This window comes from Suricata suricatta, chromosome 2, assembly GCF_006229205.1.
Source record: "Suricata suricatta isolate VVHF042 chromosome 2, meerkat_22Aug2017_6uvM2_HiC, whole genome shotgun sequence".
Classification (NCBI taxonomy): domain Eukaryota; kingdom Metazoa; phylum Chordata; class Mammalia; order Carnivora; family Herpestidae; genus Suricata; species Suricata suricatta.
Window position 1 is genome coordinate 84,174,886 of NC_043701.1, and position 19,043 is coordinate 84,193,928.

At 45.9% G+C, this 19,043-nt stretch overlaps 1 protein-coding gene across 5 annotated transcripts in view; it reads right to left on the reverse strand.

Annotated features, from left to right (window-relative positions):
- Positions 1 to 1,248: 1,248 nt before the first annotated feature.
- Positions 1,249 to 19,043, reverse strand: part of ICA1 (islet cell autoantigen 1) — a 144,407-nt gene continuing 126,612 nt past the window's right edge. For 2 of the 5 annotated variants that reach the window (XM_029929501.1, XM_029929524.1), the window contains exons 13-15: positions 13,904 to 14,173; positions 7,226 to 7,529; positions 4,287 to 4,371 (exon numbers count right to left, since the gene is read on the reverse strand). In XM_029929501.1, coding sequence (XP_029785361.1) covers positions 7,234 to 7,529; positions 13,904 to 14,173 — 566 coding nt within the window. In that variant the 3' untranslated portion in view covers positions 4,287 to 4,371; positions 7,226 to 7,233. Of the gene's footprint in view, positions 2,068 to 4,281; positions 4,372 to 7,225; positions 7,530 to 13,903; positions 14,174 to 19,043 lie in introns of those variants that run through there. The other 3 variants (XM_029929518.1, XM_029929528.1, XM_029929509.1) reach the window with 2 other exon arrangements.

The following is a 19,043-nucleotide window of genomic DNA, read 5'->3' on the forward strand; positions in this document are numbered from 1 at the left end:
AGGATGAAATGATGAGTCCTTAACCCGCACTCCACCCGGGGCAGCTCCACTCAACAGTCACTAATCCTATGCTCACAAGGTGACTCCAGGGTGCTTATTACTATGGAGACACAGAAGATTCGGGGAAACACGAACCTTTTTCTCTGGGGTTGCAACACAGAGGGGCAGGGGCCGATGCCTACAAACCGGCCTCACGGGCTGGGTAGAGCACTAAGCGTGTGTTCATCGTGAGGTGTGGGAAGGGCAGATAGGGGTGGTTCTACATGAAAGAAGTGGGGTCTGAGGAGCTCCTGAGGGGTGGGTGGGGGCGTGATGGCAGCCGGGGGTGACGGGACGTAGGCATCCCAGGGGGAGGGCGCAGCAAATGCGCAGGCCCAGCATGGAGAGGGAGGCCTTCAGGTGCAGCACACTTGCCTATGTGTTGGGGGGGGGGGCGGTGTGAGGGGGTGGAGGGAGCGGGGAGGGCCTAGGGCTGTATCCGGTGTCCTCAAAGACCATGTTTACCAGGCTGAAGAGTCACTAAATGAGATTCTTACAAAGGAGACTCCATAGACAGTTTGTGCTGGCCAGGACGTGAGCAGAGCTACACCAGCCACGGAACTCGCTGAGTCCTGGCTCCATTTTGCCTTCAGGTCTCTTCTTATGCAGTGGAAGAGGAGGAAGAGGAGGAGGATGCCTTCCAGTCTCCCAAGGCCATCTTGCAAAGGACAGTGGCTACTGCTGGGCCAAGTCCTTCCCTGAGGGCACATCGCAGAGAGCCGAGAAGCTGCGTTCCTGTGTTGGAAGAAGTGGCCACAGGAGACCCCTCCAAAGCTGGAGACGGAGGCTACAAGAATGCAGCAGAGAACCTCCCTGGCCCAGCTGGGCACCGAGGACCAATTCCAGGCTAATCATCAACTCTGCTCCTCTCAGGGCCACTGGCTCACTGAGAGGGGTATGTGGCCTCTCAACGTGCCACACATGACACAGGGAGGGGAGGAGAGGTCCCAGCCCTGGAGTCTCAGCACTGACGGAGGATCTGAACTGCTTACATGCCCACATCCAAAACTTGCTCCCATCTCTGCCAAGCCATCAAAAGTCTATGCCCTCCTCTCCTGGACTGTATGTGGGATGCATGGAGTCTTGTCAGGAGTTTCATGCAGGTAGGACTCGTCTTTGTCCTTGTAGTCTGTCCCTCTCCAGTCCCAACGCCCATGGCACCTCCCCACTGAGTCCCCACAACAGACTCTCTTAACTTGCCTTTGCATGTCAAGTATCTCTGCCATTTAATTAAAAAAACAAACAAACCAAAAACAGTTAATATCACAAGGGACTCCAGAAATACATGCTTTTGAATTCCAGCCACAGAGAAGACAAAAGGAAACACTGGCATCTGCAGATATGGCTGCTTTCCATAGAACACACAGCCCACCACGCGAGAGCTGGGGGACACCATCTTTGGTCGGCCGGAGCTTCATCCCGGGCTAACTGGAAGGTGGTCTGGCAAGAAGGGGGAGTCCTCCTGCAGCCCCCCTACAGGGCGACAGAGGCAGGGGCTACACGAGGAGGCACTGAAGCTCTGCTAGCCTCCCTCTGCCTCTTAGGCTACAGGACTTGTTCTTGAAGCCTAACACAGAATAGGTTCACAATTTGAACCTGGATCTCACGGTAGCCCAGTGACACAGCAGCAGCCATAATGCAGACACTGGCGGGAGAGCAGCCAGCCAGAAAATTGCTCCTAGACAATCCCGTATTGTTAGATCCACATAGAGAATGCACTCAAACCCTCTATACCAAATAAGAGTAAATAATTATACCAATATAAACAGGGCCTCTGACCCTTTCATTTTATTAAAATGGCACGTAAATATTAAAACAGCATACTGATCACTTCGTACGTCTGCGCGCCCCCAGGTGTGTGGCTGAGGAGCGGCACGCGGGCTCCCTCTGTGAGGCTGCAGACTCATGCATTGAGCAATTCATGTTCTTTATCGGTTTTCCCAACAGCGTCAGGATTTGACAGCGGGTCGAGGTCAGCAAAGAGGCTGAACCAGGCAGTCAGGTCCGAGGAGGCAGCCTTGGCAGGCTCTGGGGAGAGAAGAGACAACATGAGTACACGTACCTTCCGAAGGCCCAGCTCCACCACGCTGCATGCAGGTGGGTGCAGGCTCGTCTGGAAAAGGGACGATGCTGCTGAATCAGACGAATCCCATTACACTGTCTCTAAAACTAGCTAGGGGATTCCACGTCCGCCTGTTGGCTGGCTGGGAAACATTTCTAAACCGTGGCCTGAAGCTCAGGGAAGCAGGAGCCCAGTGTTAATCCATACCTGCACCCCCTCCCGCCCTCGGACGGCACAGCCCAACAAGTTGCCTAAACCCTCAGACTGTACTGCTTCGACACAAGCAGGGAATACCACTGTGATTTCAGAAATCGAACGAATGGCCGAGGAAGCACAGTGCCTTCCAGTGTCCACTGGAGGAGTCTTTTTGAATCTGCTGGGTCAAAGAAATACCGTGGCCACTCTTTTCAGGCTTCAGAGCATCAGGCTGAGAGAGGAGGAGGGGTGGCACCTGGTCCTGGCTGCTCCTCCTTTCTAAGAGTCACTGCCCTCATCCACCATCTCCTGTCAAAGGGAGGAGGCCTCTGACATGCCCCCCCTCCTCCCCTGCAGAGTCCTCCCACTTCACCCTCACTGGATGTTCCCTTCAGGTGTTCTTTGACTGAACCACCAGCCCTACCTTCCTGAATGCAACAATTATAGAGCCAAATTATTTTCCAGATGAGAGTATTTTCAGAAAAGTGTCTCATGCAAGTGATTTCTACACAAGTTGGGGGCTCGTCTTTATATAAATCATTCCACATGAGCATCGAAGTTCATTGGCTTCGACGACCCAGGCTTTTTTCCCTTCCCCAACAGGTGGGAGTATCAAAAGCATGAAGAAAATGTCTGACAAGTTATCCTTCTAGCTGAATGCAAGGAGGAATGTGCTCGCCATCTGGCTCAAAGAGTCAAGCTGCTACGAGGCTACACCAGAGTAACCGGACAGTGGTTACGGGATTATCCTACAGCAACAGGGGCTTTGGTCTTTTCATGCAAATGGCACGGACATGTTAAGATAATGTGCTGATCATGGTATAGTTCTGATTATGGACTTTTTCTCTCCCCATAATCTTTCATAGGTATATTACTTTATTATGAGATAATCAACGCATCTGTTACAGAGATAAGACAACTGCAAGCAACGCCAGTTGGTAACAGGCAAGTTATTACTGTGTAACATTAAGTGAATTCCATGTACAGTCGACCCGCAGAATACTTGGCTTAGTTTGATATAATAAACCGAGACCTAAGACATCTCAATTTAGTCTGGCTGGGGAGCGGAGTGGGGAGTAATTTTTAAAAAGGGAGTAACTAACTCATCTTTAGTCATGTAGGAGTCCACACAAGAAACCATATAGGGCAAGGCTGATTTAAAGAGGATTAGTCTATCTCTATTATTGATAGGGAATATCAAGATATCTTAGAGAGATCCCCAGCAAAAATACACTACATCCACTTCCTCTTTGCCACCTAACCTCCCAGAGGTAGGGCGGCCTCAGAGGGTGGCTGTGGCCTTATTAGGAGGAGTCAGGTGACTGTACTTTGGGGCAGCCCCTCACCCACCCTAGACCTCTACTGCTGGAGTTTGGAACCCAGGTGCAACTGTTTGCACAATACCTACAAGAACATCATGGGAATGCTTCTGGATGATAAAGACACTTCCTGTAACTTGCTGTGGTTAACACAGGGAAAGTGGGTGATGACCAAAGGAAGAGAAAGACAGCTGCAAACACAGAGATCTTTAGTTGAGCACATGTTCTCTTCGGGGGCCTGTCTCAAAAAGGAGCCGTCCCATGAGCTTGAGAGCCCCATCTCTGACAACTGACCCTGGCTCTCTCCGAGGAGGAGCACTAACTAAATCCTGTGTTGGGTGGACACACTGGTATTTGCAGTTAAAGACAGCAAACTTCACTGGCCTATCCTACCTTCTGGAACCATGATCTTGGGCAGCACCCAGTCACATGGAGAGAGGTATTTGATTCCTTCTCTTTTGGTTTAATAAAGGGAATTATTAGTTAGGACACTGGGCCAGGAAAAAAAGCATAATTCCCAGGATCATGCAAAACTCTCCACCCGTGTAGCCCCTGCTTTCTACCCTAGGTGCTCAAATAGAAATTAGTAAAGAAAGATAGAAAATAATGTTAGGCTAGTTGAAAGGAAGGCAATTGCCATTTCCAGGGAATAAAACACTGTATTACCTTTCGTTGCAGGGCTGTTGTCATTTGGACTGCTTGTCTGTGGTGCTGGCCATGGAGTAGGCGGAGGATTGACCTTGCTCTCTGACCAGCCTAATGTTCAAAACCAGAGGTTGTTAGGTCTAGGGAAGAGCGGGCCCACACATGGTCTCACCCATAGTGGCCTCCAAAGAAAGGAAAAAGGGTGACAAGACCCTTCTGCCATGTTTTTCATACCTGGGATATATTTTAGGGGATGGCATATATATGTAATTCCCAATTCATAAGTATGGAAAATTAGGGAAAAGATTGGATTTTGGAAAAAAATGTGAAATTGCTAAGTTTAAAACATTTTTTTAGCTTTATGCCCATTTTTCTTCTCAAGTAACATCATTTCATGGTCACACCAAAGCTTACCCATAGTATTCCAAGGAAATCAAGTACCTTGTTTTTTTGTCATAAATGGAGAAAGCCTAAAAATAGTGACCAACACTAAATGTAGCCATATAACTAATAAAGTATGGGTCTTCTCCACTTCATTGGGATCCAACTCATTTATTTTCTACCCAGCTAATTTGAGAAGTTTAGTTAATACGGATAAATAAATGGTAGTCTAGTCCAAGGATATGAGGGGAAAGAAAGCTCCCCTAACTTGCTGCTGTATCCTTACAAAGGCACTTGGCTGTGTAACCCAACATTCTGCACTGCCCTGAGCTCCGCCTGCTTCTAACATGAACGCAGCATCCGGCAGTCCTGCTTGGGGAGAGGCAAGCCTAGATGTTTTGGCATGGCTCACATTTAATATAGAACTTTACCATATACTCCTTTGCAAGTCAGCTTTAATTTTTGGTGCATTTAAGTCCTGTCTTCTCAGTAAGAGAAGAAATTCCTTCTTCAATGTGCTCAAAAATACCTAAAGCAGCATAGGAAGGTATTTATGGACTAAGTCCATCTTGATTCTCACTGTGAAACACAGACCATCTGATGATGTATCACTGTTGGGTCTATCATTGTTAAAGCTACATCCTTTTACTGGATGCTCTGATTACAATGTTTGCTTTGGAAAAAGTTTTGTCTCTGATAAAGCCCGTCTGAGACAACCTGGTTGGATGGCACAGTTCAGCTGGGGCAGTGAAACCAACTCCTGGAGAAAGAAAGTCACTGAGTATACACCACAAAAATGATAGGATTTAATGCTGTTCATTTCCCCTGCCACGAGTCTAAGATGTGTAATAGGAGATGTCATTAGCGACTCTTAGTATATTTATTAGTTTGCATTTTTGTGTCACCTCCTAGAGTTGTGAGCCTCTTAGAGGCAAGACATGTATTATTCATCTTTACATCCTTTACCGCACTGCCTGGCACACAATGGCTGTTGAATTAGGATAAACTATTGGAGAATATTCTTAAACCATAAGAAATACACTTATGAAGCATTATTTTAAGAGACAGCTAAGCAGTGCTTGGCGTAGTGGATGCTGTAATACTCACTGGCTAAATTATTTCATTTTAGGTAAGTGGCCTAATCAATGACAAATGAAACAGGAGGCCTGTGACCTATTTAGGGGTTCTAAAACAATGTAAACATATAGAGGTTTTTAAAAGTATTATTCATTGGAAAGGTACTTGAACATGTCATTAACATAATTCATAAACCATCAAAAGCACCAGATTTTGAGGGAGCTTTCTTGGGTAATGGAAATGTTCTAACACTGAACTAGTTTTAACTGCACAATATAAATTTACCAGAAATCCTTGAACCATTCTTTTACAATGGCTGGTTTTTATGGTATGTAAATTGTAGTTCAAAAAAGCAGTTTAAAAAAAATGACCTGTATTTGGTGTAATCCAGGAGTAACATAACCTCCCTAGTTCCTAGGTAACTGGCCCATGAGCATCCCTTCTAAACACAAATTACATAAAATAGTGGCAAATGTTAAAACTGTGATTCCATAAGTATGCCAAATAAAGCTAAAAGACGTAAAATGTAACTGGGTGAATTTTACCCTTTTCCCCTACAATCCTCTTCCCAACACCAAATGTACTCAAGACCCACCTGTGCTTGGCAGAGCTCACAGACCCTTCCCAGCACCCCCTGCGGGCCTGGCCTCAATTCCTTGGAGCAGTGGTTCTTCAAGTGTGGTACCCACACCAGCAGCATGGGCATCACCTGTGAGCTGGCTAAAAATCCAAGTTCTGAGAGCCAACCCTGACCCAGTGAATTAGAATCCCTGGGGGTAGGGCCCAGGGAACTGTTTTAACAAACTCCCTGTGATTTTAAGTGCAAGTTTGGGAAGCCCTGTCATAGGTGGTCTCCAAGGAGGCCACAAGGGTCATCATCTCCATCAGGATCAGGTCATCTTGGTTGAGACCAGAGCCAGACAAAGACAGAGGCCCTCCTAGGAAACAGAGGGGTCTGTCTCAAAACCCCACCTCCTCGGGTCCTACAGCTTTAAGTTCTTCAGTTCTGTCAAGTTCTCTGAGTTCCAGGAGGCCCAACACTACTGGACAGAACATGAGCTAACCCAGAGCAAAGCCACATGAGAGGTACAGAAGTCAACCTTTCTTCTGTATGCTATTCAACACAGTGGGAACTCAATGAGATAATTCTTCCCATTTCAAAAATATGCACAACATTCATTTTTTAAACTGGCTGCAGAGAACACTGGAAAAGCGAAACAGGTTCGAAGCATTGTATTTTTCAGAGTATAAAATGGAACACATTCCTAAAGGAGGCAGAAATAAATCTACATGTCAAAATGGAGCTCCCCCCACTTTATGTAATGGGCATGTTCCCGAAAAGTTATAAATAAATAAAATGTCTGCATATCAAGTCATATTTTAAAAGTACCAGAAATATAAATCATATTTCAAGTCTATTGGATTATAATGGCATACGCCTTAAAAAGACAATAAATGTCTTCTAACTGGATTCATTTGTAACTATGGATTTTGGAATATCGCTCACCTAAATACTCATGAACCATACAGGCAACATCTACAATCTATGGATTTGGGGGCTTCTCTGGAGCAGAGGACATGAAGGATGAGGAGTCTGATGACATCCCCTCGTTGGGGTCTCCGATGATAGGGACAGCACACCTCAGAGTTTCCACAAAGACACAGGCGATCACCATTCCCTTGCCCCACAGTGTGAAGCAGAAACAACAGACGGTTTGCCAAGTCACATTGTTCCCTCAGAACAGCTATTAAGCGGAAGTCTATGTGACTTATGTGCACGCGGGGAGAAAATGGTATGGCTGGGACACTGGCTACAACAGAAAGAAAGAAAAGAAAATATAAACTCAGCTGCAATGTCAACCTCACTCATATCCCTTTGGGAATTATTTCAGGGAGGGGTGCCATGAGGGTAATTATGGATGGAATGCCAAGCCAGATTTCAAATGTCTTGGCTTCTGTCAGGAAAAAATGCTATTTAAAGAGAACTTAGTGTAGCTAATATTCCTGTAATTGCCATCAACTGTTCTCTAGTTGGTGTTAGTTAGCTGAGGTGTTTTTAACATGAAGGTGTGGCTAGAAAGATGTCTCCCCATCTCAGAGTAATTGTGTCAGGAGAGGGTGGTGATGGGTGGGGGCCGCAGAGCCAGAGCTGAGGGCTCTGTGAACAAAATGATTATCTTAGCTCACAGTTCCTTTGATATGTCAACTGTGCTACCCATTTGCAGGAAACATATATAAAATTTTATTGGAGCAATCCTGCCCCCTTTACTTACATAAGGGAAAATATAAATCAGCCAGAAAGAACACTGGCCAGCTAGAGCAGCAAGTGAAGCCAAAATAACACCATCCAGAGGAGCACTTTACCATGAATGTAATTCCACTAGCTAGGAGAGCAAAAGCCCAGGCTGGGCTGATGATCACAGCTTGAGGAGCTCTGGGTGGGGTTGGCAAGGAAAGGGAAAGTGGGAACACCACAGCCATGGTGGCCAAGCACCACCCAGCCATCCATACTTCCCCTTCTGAGCCTCAGTTTCCATTATCTGCAAAGGGTGGATAAAAATTCCTGCCTCATTAGGCTGTTGTGTGAATAAAATGGGACCTTGTAGGTGACACCAGAGAGTAGAGAGGCTAGAAAGCAGGCCATCAATAAATCCAAGCTAATCTGAATTTTAGTCCAACTAGCAGGCATGAGGAACAACCCGTGAGATTAGTTGAGGATTGCTTTCTTTTCATCTGGTGATTCCATTTCTGCTGTTTTCTCCCTCCCTTCTTGTCATCCCTCCATCCACCCAGTCTTTTATGAACATCTACTGTATTCCAGGCACCCGGCCACGTTCTGGAAATATGATGGTGAGCAACACAAACATGGGCCCTGCCCATGACAACCAAAAGCAAGAGACAGAAAATTAGACCAATCTTACAGTGATGTGAGAGAATGGGAGTGAGGAAGTATACTGGGTGCAAAGGGAATGGAAGCAGAAGCACCTAACCCTGACTGCTGGGAGGAAGAGGGAGTCACAGAAGGCTCCATGTATGAAATGACACTGAAGCTGGGAACCAGAAGGATGAGAACTTAGCCAGGGAAAGCAAGGTTCATGGGTGTGTAGGTGGGTGACGTGCTCTGAGGAGGAGCAAGAACATGTACAAGGGCCCAGTGGTGGGTCTAGCTTACTGACATAACACATGTTTCTCCAGGAAAACAATGTTGTTAAGTCATGCTGAGTAAAGGTATGGGAAGTATAGGCAGCAAGGAGACTGGAGTCAGGTCCTAAAGGACCTTGTAAGCCAACCCGAGGAGTTTAGAAATTATGTAAATGGTGGATATAAAACTCCAACAACCTGGCAAGTCACAAGACCTATGTGGGATTCCCTGATTCCCTCATCTATGATATGAGGGTGAAACAGATGGTCATTAAGGCTCCTTCTATGGATTAAAGGAGACACTTCAATTCTGCGTCTGTCCTAGACCTACAGATGCTCCTCAACAAGCTGCTTCTTTGATGGAACAAAAATTCCATTGGCTCATGCCGAAAGCACCCACTCTGCAGTAAACTCTAACTGCATCCTATAGTTCTCTCCTTCATATCCTTTGAGCCCCAGAAATGTGTTATCTGGAGCCAGGCCAAGCCAGAAATGGCAAGAGGTAAGCTCAGTTTGAGGAAAGGTAAATTTGAAATAATGCAAAGCTTGGCATGACATTAGCCTTAAATAGAAACCCACCCAGATGGCAATAGCACCTAGGCATGGTGTAAAACAAAAGAATATCCAGAAGGAAGAAAGGGCTGTACATTTGTGAGAATGTGGAACAAAACTCTTAACTTTGGTTTGCAGAATCCTAAATTACAAGATGTCCTGGTGCATTTATTTTGAGCAGATGGTAGTCTTTTCAGTATCAGCGTCTATTTCTAAATTAAATTTGGGATATTGGTGGAGAATGGAGAAGAATGTTGAATGAGGCTTATCAGCCTCACCTTATCTCTATCTCGGGCAACCCCCTCTGGCCAGCTCTCTCTCTACTCACTTGGAGAGGCCTCCAGAAGGCACAATTTTCTCCTCCCTGTATGACCCAGGAAATCCCAGCCCCTATCATGCTGGTAACTTCAGAAACTCTTAGAAATCCTACATAAAATTAACTCCTCTTTCAAATGTTCAGCCTGACTTAATCCTAAATGTAAGTTGCTTTGTTTAGCTCTTCTAGAGCTTGAAGTTGGGATGGGGGGCGGAGGAAAATGCAATTGTTATCTTACTAAATCCCCCTTCCTTTCTACTCCCCCACAGCACAGGGCAATGGATGAGAGAGAGGACAAAGAGGGGAGGGAAGCAGACAAAAATGGGGAGTTAAGGAGGGGAGAAGACAGAAGGGGTGAAGAAGGGAGGAGGGGAGAGTGGGAGGGAAATGCAGCCTGTGGAAGAACAGAGGTTGCTGCCCTGGAGCCTGGAGCATTCCCCAAGTTCTCATGACACTCTGACCCTAGGATGCAGCCCCACCTGGACCTCACAGAAAACCAGGACAATGGTGGCGAGATGGAGCAGGAATGCGCTTCAGGGAAGATGTGGGTGGCTGCTAGCACAGGCGAAGATTCTATAGACAATTTCGATTTCAAATATTCTATTCTGGAACATCATCTGATTTTTGTGGCTGACAGGGACTCTGCCTCCCCCCACATACATTCCTCTTCCATGGCAACAGCCTGTCCTTGGTCTCTGTGTGTGTCCAGGACACCCAGGGCCAAGTTAATCATTACAAGTCCTGCTACTCTGGGAACATTCAGTGAGAGGCCTGAAGGAACCCACTGAGGAATCACATTTGCCATCAGAGACTTGGTACAGAGAGGCAGATGGAAGGGAAGGTGAAAGGCACAGACTGTGGAGTCAGATGGCTCAGGTTCACAATCTGTCTCCTACCACATGTATGATCTCAGGCAAATTACCTAGCTGCTCTGTTCCTCAGTTTCCCTAGGCTCTAAGGTAGTACCTGCCTGGGATGGGTGTGGTGAGGATTAGGTAAGTCTCTCTACCACTGCTTTAACTAAGCCAACAAGCCAGTGAGCCTTTGGACTTCATGTTGTATTCGACTATTTATTTCAGTTGTTTGTTTAATCTGGGTTTTGAGATGATCTGGATAATCAGGGGAAACAGTTTCAATACGAGGTGTTAGAAGTTTAATAGTTACATAAGTGCTTTTACAATTCATGTATATAGGTGCATTTTCTAGACCATGGATATAATAAAAAAAATCTAGAGCCAATATTCATCTTTTCCTCTTTTTTAGGGGGGAAGTCCCAATGAAAGCATAGAATGTGGATGTAACTGGATTACATCAATCATCAAAGTAGAGGGTCTGTTCTTTGCTTGTACTACGTCTGTTTTGAAGGCTCCCTGAATCTGGGCAGCACCCGTGTGGAGTTCCGGGAGCACCTACTGGGAGGCCATACGTGTAGGAGAGGCCGAATGGGCTTCCTCTTTCAAACACTTAGGTTACACTTTTTTTTCCTGTCATTTTGAGACATTCAACTGGTGGCTGTTGGCATGCAAAGGCAACAGGAGAACTCAGAGGTTACAAAACAACTCCTTTACCATTGGTATTCATAGGACACCAGCAGAGAGAAAAGGAAACTTTTAGCAGCCAGGATAATCCCTTTAAATGCTAAGTCATTTCATATCCATCGTTGATGCTATGATGGTTCTCAATTTCACTTGGGCTAAAAAAAAAAAAAGGTCCAGGTTCTTCCAAAGGCTAGGGGGCCCTGTGCGGCCTAGCTTCTGCCTCCTTGTCTCACTTGGACCACAGTGATCTTCCTGCACACCCTGGGCCGTGCCAGGGGTGTCTTCCCCTGGGCAATGGCACATGGGTTTTCTCGGTCTGTGTCTCCACATGGCTGATTCTCTCACCTCCTGCAAGTTTGCTCAGATCTCATCTTACTGAGAATCCTATTTAGTTCTACAGCCTGACCTACCCTGCTCTCCACCTAACACTCTCTATCCTCTGGCTCTGTCTTTCCTTTTCTCCCTCATCCCAATCACTTTCTAATCTACTATGTGATTTTTCCTTATTATGCTTATTGCTCATTACTTCTTCTTCATTAGAATGTAAGTTCCAGGAAGGCAGAAGCCTGGTCTATTATGTTCTCAGATGAGTCCCCAGTGTCTGGCAGCTAGAAGGACCCAGTCAATCTCTGTTGAATGAGAAACTTGCTAAGAAGCTAGTAGGGTGGCAACATCAAGTTAGATTTTGTTTGCTTGAGAAATAAATGGCCTGCCTTGGTAGTACCTCTCTACCAGTACAAGAATTCCTCTATCAACAATGAGCCTGTATTTCTCACTGTCAGAACACCTCCTCCCACCCCTTATTTATTTATTTATTTATTTATTTATTTATTTAGAGAAAAATAGAGGCAGTTTAAGTGGAGGAAGGGCAGAGAGCAGAGAGAGAGAAAATTCCAAGTAGGCTTCATGCTGCCAGGGCAGAGCCCAACACAGGGCTTAATCCTATGAAATGGTGAGATCATGACCTGAGCTGAAACCAAGAGTTAGACACTCAAATGACTGAGCCACCCAGGTGCCCCAAGACACCTCCCTCCTTAGACCCAAGTGTGCTCTTGTGCTATTTCCTTGGACTTGGGACAAGGCTAAAGTGCAAAGTCCATGGCCACTGCTCCTAGCTCTCAGACACAGTTCCAGGGCTGTGGCCCCTGAGGTGAGATCTTGTCACCCTGCCTGCTCAGGAAGAGGGCGCGGAGCTCTGACTTCTCAGCTGTCAGTGGAGGCCACTCACAAGTGAATGACACTCAGCCACCCCAACTAAGTGAGAGTACTGTTACCACCATTGCTGCGGACAGACGGCAGGGGCCCTGGTGTCTCCACAGCTTGGGGCCCCAGTAAGGTTCATCCTGCAGCACAGCTGGAGAGTCTCCAGCAGCCCCAAGATATGAGCAGAAGATCCTTGCTCTAGGCTTCCAGCTCACCCACTGCTTGTCGGCTCCTCCCCTGCAGGTGGGTGGGGGTGAAACTCAAGTCACTGGTGCTCATCTGGGGCGCCAATGAAAGAGATGGCGAAACCCAAAGGTGAAAATCAGGGTAAAGTATTTTTGGATTCCATGGATCCCTCCTATCTCTACCTCCGTGACTGAAAATAAATGACATGGCTACAAAATGGGACTCACAAAAGAAGATAAAAGGAATCATGTATTTCATTAAAAAAAGGGGGGGGGACACCTTGTTGGTCTTGCCCACCAACTCTTGCTGTGTCCATGATCTCATCTCCAAAGACCTGAGGTTTTTTTAATAGCTCATAATTACTTAATCATTCCAGTTCTGCTGTTTGTTCTCAGCTTGAAGTGCCAGATAAACACTTATTAAGGAGATAGCCTACATTCATGGAAAAACCAAAACAATTTGAGAATTTAATAATGATTCCTGTCTTACAATTAAAGTGACATGAAAGGAGGAAAACAGTGTTGAAATAATAGAAAACAGTCTCCTTCCCAAGGTCTGGTGAGAAACTTTAAAATTTCAATTTCAATCTGAGTTTTAGTTTTGCGCTCGGAGTCCATGCTGCCCCGACCAATGTTGCCGGCCACAGATGCTCAGTGTGGAAACTGCTTCTGCTGTGGCCAAGGCACATGGGGCTGCTGGGCCCCATGGTTAAGACAGTACAGGAGCAGCTGAACTGACAGCATCCTCAGGGTTGGGGTGAGCCAGGATGGAGAGACAGCAAGAAGCAAGATAAAGTTCAATGTGCAAAGAGTTAAGAAGCCCAGTGTGATGTTACTTGGCACCTATAAAGATGACATGTCTATAGAAAGGTGGAGAACTGGCCAAACAGAAATGGCCAAAGCCAACAGGGCCATGGCCAGGAAGATGATCTGATTCTCTAAGGTAGGCTCTGCAAAAACCTAAAACCAGAGCAAGACAGTAAGATTGAGAGCCACCTCTCTAACCTGTTATTAAAAGGAAACCTGAACATGAGGAGAAAATTATGAGAAGCAAGAGATTTAAAACCCTGCAACATATCTTAAAGCTGGAATAGGACTGAGATTTCAACTAAAAAGTTACTGGATATAAAATAGAAACCAGAAAACATAAAAAAAAGACAAAGAAGATAGAAAGAGGCTTTTGGATTAAAAATAAAGAATGCACAAACAGCAACAACAACAAATGCTGTTTCAATCCCCATGGTACATACCTTGTAGTGAGGCCTGTAAATCTTTCATGTTTTGGTCTAAAAGCTGTGAAGGAAGGAATCCTGAGCCTGCCTGGGGCTTGGAGTCTGCTTCTCCGGGGGCCACAGCGGGCACGGGCTCCTTTGGCCGGCCGTCTCCAAACACAGCAGCCCACTCTTTGCTGAACTCACCCTCGTCCAGGGAGGAAGCGCTGAAGATCTCATTCAACAGCAGCAGGTCATCTTTGTCAGCACCTTCGGGTTCTGGGGTCCCCACCATTGGGCCCAGGCAAGCTGATCAAAGTAGCAGAGCACAAAACACATCATCACGCAGGCCCAAAGCCCTTAGGAGCAAATGCAAGGGGTGGCTAGGATGGAACAGACTGGCTGATGGCTAGATTTAAGAGAAAGTTGATCAAACTGTAAGTTATTCTCATTATAGTCTCTCTTAAATTTCACAATTCAATTTCTAACCCCACTGTCCCTCATCCCCTTTCCTCCAAAGCAAGTCCAGTTTTTGGGCATCATTAGAATTGCACTGAATAGTTTCCATTAGAACTTGAGGGTTTTGTTCTTTTCTTAATATAAAAGCAAATTTAACACCAAAACATTTCTCACACAGGAAACAAAGCCAGGATTGAAGGCATGTGGGAGGTTTTCATTCCTTGTTTGTATAGCTTCCCAAATCTTTTCACACAACAAGCCCTAAATCCACAGCCAACACACCCTGTGGGAGTCTGCCCTGTCATCCAGGATGGGGGAGGACTGTGCCACGCCCTGGGCAGGTGCAGAGGTCAGGAAGTCCATCACTGCAGCGAAGGAAGGCCTCTTGCTTCCTTTCTCCTTTGCTGCAACTGAATGCAACTCACTGCGAGACCTTGCCAGAGTAGAGGAAAGGTGGGTCTGGCTTGCCTGAGGCCAGCAGCAAAAGAATGACAGGAAAACAGGGCAAATTAGGAACCACCTAGAGAAGGCCCGAGACACAGCCCCAGGGGTTTGGAATGAGGACCAGACCAGAGGGGAGGCCCCGAGGCCATTCCATACTTGCTGTGTGTCTACAGCAAGACCCTTACCTCTTCTGGGCCTCTTATTTTCTCACCTGTAAAGTGATAATATTAATAATGCCCACCTCAAAGCACTGTCAGGAAGACTAAAAGAAATACACCTTTAAATCTCATTGTGTGTCCACAAGGGAGACTTTAGAGAAGAGATCCATTCTTATAACATGAACACTGACAAAACACTCAACAGGAACAACAAGTAGAATGGGGGAAATCCTAGCCGGAAATCCTACAATGAGACTTTCACTGGGCTCTCTACATATTTTGAACTCCAAAGACTGATGGTCTTACTAACGGCGGCTTTGCTGTGGTACTTAATTTCCACACGGGAACTGCAAACGTTGTAAGTCACGAAGAGAAGGAATCATCGTGATTTGTATTTTCTGAACTATACTGCAATTCTGATACTGTCATATTGAGATTAACAGGTTTTCCTCAAATATATGAGATAATTAGCAATCAAAGGCTTTAAAAAAATAGATAAAGCTTATCTGTCAGCTTAACTGGATCTATTTTCAACCACACTTTATATAAAACTGTTCTGACTGAGAGGACTTCTGATGTGCTGAGCAGACTGGCTATAAATCCAGGAAGGGAGGAGCCCAGTCACTCTCTTATCACTGTGGTTTAAAAATAGTGGCAGAATGTGGCTTTAATTGGGCAACTGTCTAATTTAAGTCCTCTTATTGTTTGCGTTATCACAGAAATTTGCACTGAGATATAGCTTGTAGGCGGGTAGTGAGAAGACAAGGAAAATGGCATTTTAGGAAATAGGCTCATGAGACAGTTCTTCCGAAGGAGAGTGGGCAGTCAGGCCCCGCTCTGACCTGTGCGTGGTGGAAAGGCAGGTGGGCAGGGCAGGACAGCCCATGTCCGTGAGCGCCGGCAGAAAGCTTGGCGGTGTCCGTTAACAGGCGATCGCCTAGGCATCCTCCCTCCTTTCCACTCTCAAACTTGCGTGGTGTCATTTCATTCTTTTTACATAATTACCTTCATAATTCTCCATACTTTCTACTTTCAGTTGGAACTGGAATACCAAAACCTTTTCTCGTGGTTTACTTTCTGGCCTGAGTGAAACCAGATGATTACTGAACCAAACCTTTTTTATTGGAACCAATTCAAATCACAAAGAGTAGACTCTGGAGGAAGGGATGACTTTAGATGAGCACTGGAAACTATGTGTATTCTTCCTGAAGTCACTTCACAGCCCTCTGCTAGGCCAAACCCTGACTACTCTTTGATTTGAATGGACATCATCAATTGATTTGAACTGACATTTGATTTGACATCATTAAGATGTCAATCCAGGGAAGACCAGGACTAACATTAGCAACATAAATAATAAAACTTTAAGCCTTCAAAAAATAACCAGAAACTGGGAAAGCAAAGCTTTATCTTTGTTTTTACTATTTAGGTTGTGTGTGACGGTTTTGAGTGGACTTCTGTGGGTTTTGTTAACTTAGCATCCCTTCCCTCTTCTTCTTCAGTTTTCCCTTTCTGGAAACACCTTCTCCACAGGATCCTGGTGAGATACCACATGAAGTGCCTCACCACCCCTCAACTAGGCTGGCTAGAGTCCTTCATTTATCAGGCCGTGGGGACTGGCTCAGGGATGGGCACATGCCAGAGGCTTCCCTGAGTTTGGCATATGGAAGATGGAAGGAGGACGGTGTCTCTCTCAGATTCCAGATTTTTTTTAATTTTTAATTTTAATTTTTATTTATTTTTGAGAGACGAAGAGAGCAGGGGAGGGTCAGAGAGAGAGACACACACATAGAATCTGAAGCAGGCTCCAGGCTCTGAGCTACCTGTCAGCACAGAGCCCGAAGTGGGGCTCAAACCCATGAACCATGAGATCATGACCTGAGCCGAAGCTGGAAATTTAACCAACTGAGCCACCCAGGCGCCCCTCAGATTCCAGATTCTAAAGATGCAGTTTTGAGGTTCCCAGGAATGACAAAACCAAACATAGAACAAAATAGTATGAAGAGTTGGAAAGAGAATCCTGACAACACTGTCTAAGCCCTGGATCCAGCCTCATTTGAAGCCAATCCACCACTCTATGTCCCCAGTTACATGGACCAAAACCCAATATGTTCTTTTCTTATTAATTTTAAAGCTAAACTACTTAGAGAAGGGTTTCTATTACTTCTAACCAAAAGATTCTGACCAATATTGAACCTATCAAATTCAACTACACTGACAATAATGAGAAAAGGACCCAGGGCGAGGATGATACTGTTTAGAGCTAGTTCTGAACAGAGATTTAGTCGGAGATCTACCACTGAATTTGGCCTATTAGTGTCCTGGTTATTTAACAGTTAAAGTGGGCCGCACAGAGGACATTTTCTCTAAGAGAACTTATTACTTCACTAAAAGCAATGAAACTGGCACTGACTTGAACCAGAAAACCCAATTATTGCCCTGATAATTAAGATGCTTGAAATTACTATACATAACTCATAAGAAAAACTTAATTACAAGTAGAAAAGGACAGACTTAGGTCTGTAACCAGACATGTCAAGACTTGAAAAATAACACTAGTCAGTTGGCTCTTAAGAATCAAGCTATCATTTTCCTTGGAAATAATTCAGCTCAACTGTGAGAAAATGGGGACACACACAGAGAGATGACAAGCTCTTTGAGAGAAACCCCGGTAACGGCTGGAGAGGCGGAGTCAGGGCTTCCCCCAGGTAGTTGAGCAAGTATCACTCCTGGGTCATGGCACCCCATCCTGCTTTTATCTTCAAGGGTGAACCAAAGTTCTGGAGCTCTCAAGTGCCAACCCACAGATATCATTCCAAGCGCCTTCATGCTCTTGCAGGCTCCCGAGTCTCCATGTTCATTCTCATATCTGATAACCGAACCCCAGATGTTACTACAAAGAGGCCAGTAGGCACAATGAACTCTAGTTCTCACCTCCAGGCCTCCAGCTCTATAATCTTTTATGAATTCCCTCCACCTTTTAAAAAAATATATATATTTCTGGGAGGGGGGGGGCAGAGAGGGAGAGGGTGAGATCATGACCTAAGCCAAAGTGGACACTTCACCGACTGAGCCACCCAGATGCCCCTCCCTTTTCCTCTTTAACATCGGCTCTCTGTACACCCTCTCCTCCTGCTGGGAGCCTGCTCTGCCCACACCAGATTCAGCACCGGCATCTCGAGTCTTTCTCTCTCCAAGGCTTTCTCTTCTGACCTCAGAAGTTGTGTGCACATCACAACAGCCCATCTTGTGGCCGTTGTCTCTTCGGGTACCCCGTCCTGCCCCCAGTGCTGCTGCTCGGGTTTCTTCTCCCATCTATAGCCACACGCTCTACTGTGTCACTGCTCTTGTTTCAGCTACTGTCATCCAGCAGTGGCCCTCCTGAGGGTTACCAGTGAGAGATCCTCATGGCCAATTCCAATCTCTTTTGCTCTGGCCTCACCCTCGGTGGGACTTTGTTCTATCGTACACTCACTCTGGAAATGCTGTCATCTCCTGGGATCTCCATGAAGTGGCTCTCTTAGATGTCCTCCTATCTCTTCGACAATACTATCCCTGCTGCTGCTTCCTACTCTGGTTGCACTACAGTTTCCTCCTAAGTCATTATCTGCCTTCCCTGCATTATCTACACAACATCCTATCTATTCTCATGGTTTCAATCTCACCTGGGAAGATTCTCAAATCTCCATTTACAATTCCAAGTTTTCTTGAACTCTAATGACAAACTCCTGACTCAAGGGTCCCTTAGGGTTTACGATTGGCAAGCCTGCTGGCACTCCATACAAGGCACCCTCCTTGTTGTACTCAGTGCAGCTGTGAGATTTTTACTTTCTTACTTGAAACCCTTCAGTGGCTCCCACTGACTCCCGAGGAAGGGAACACTCCTTGCAGCGGTCTTACAGTGGTCTTCAGGACCTCTCCAGGCCAGCTCTGAGGCAGCCCTTCCAGCAGCTCCTCAGCACTGCCTTCAGAGAAGCCTGCGCTTTGGCAAAACTCCCTCACATTTGCCATTTCTCAAACAGGCTTTCCTGCCTTCCTGTCTGGGAACCTGTTTTCTCCCAGGGGATACCTAGAGAGAAGAAGCATACTAAACTGAAAGGAACCTTGGAGATTATCCC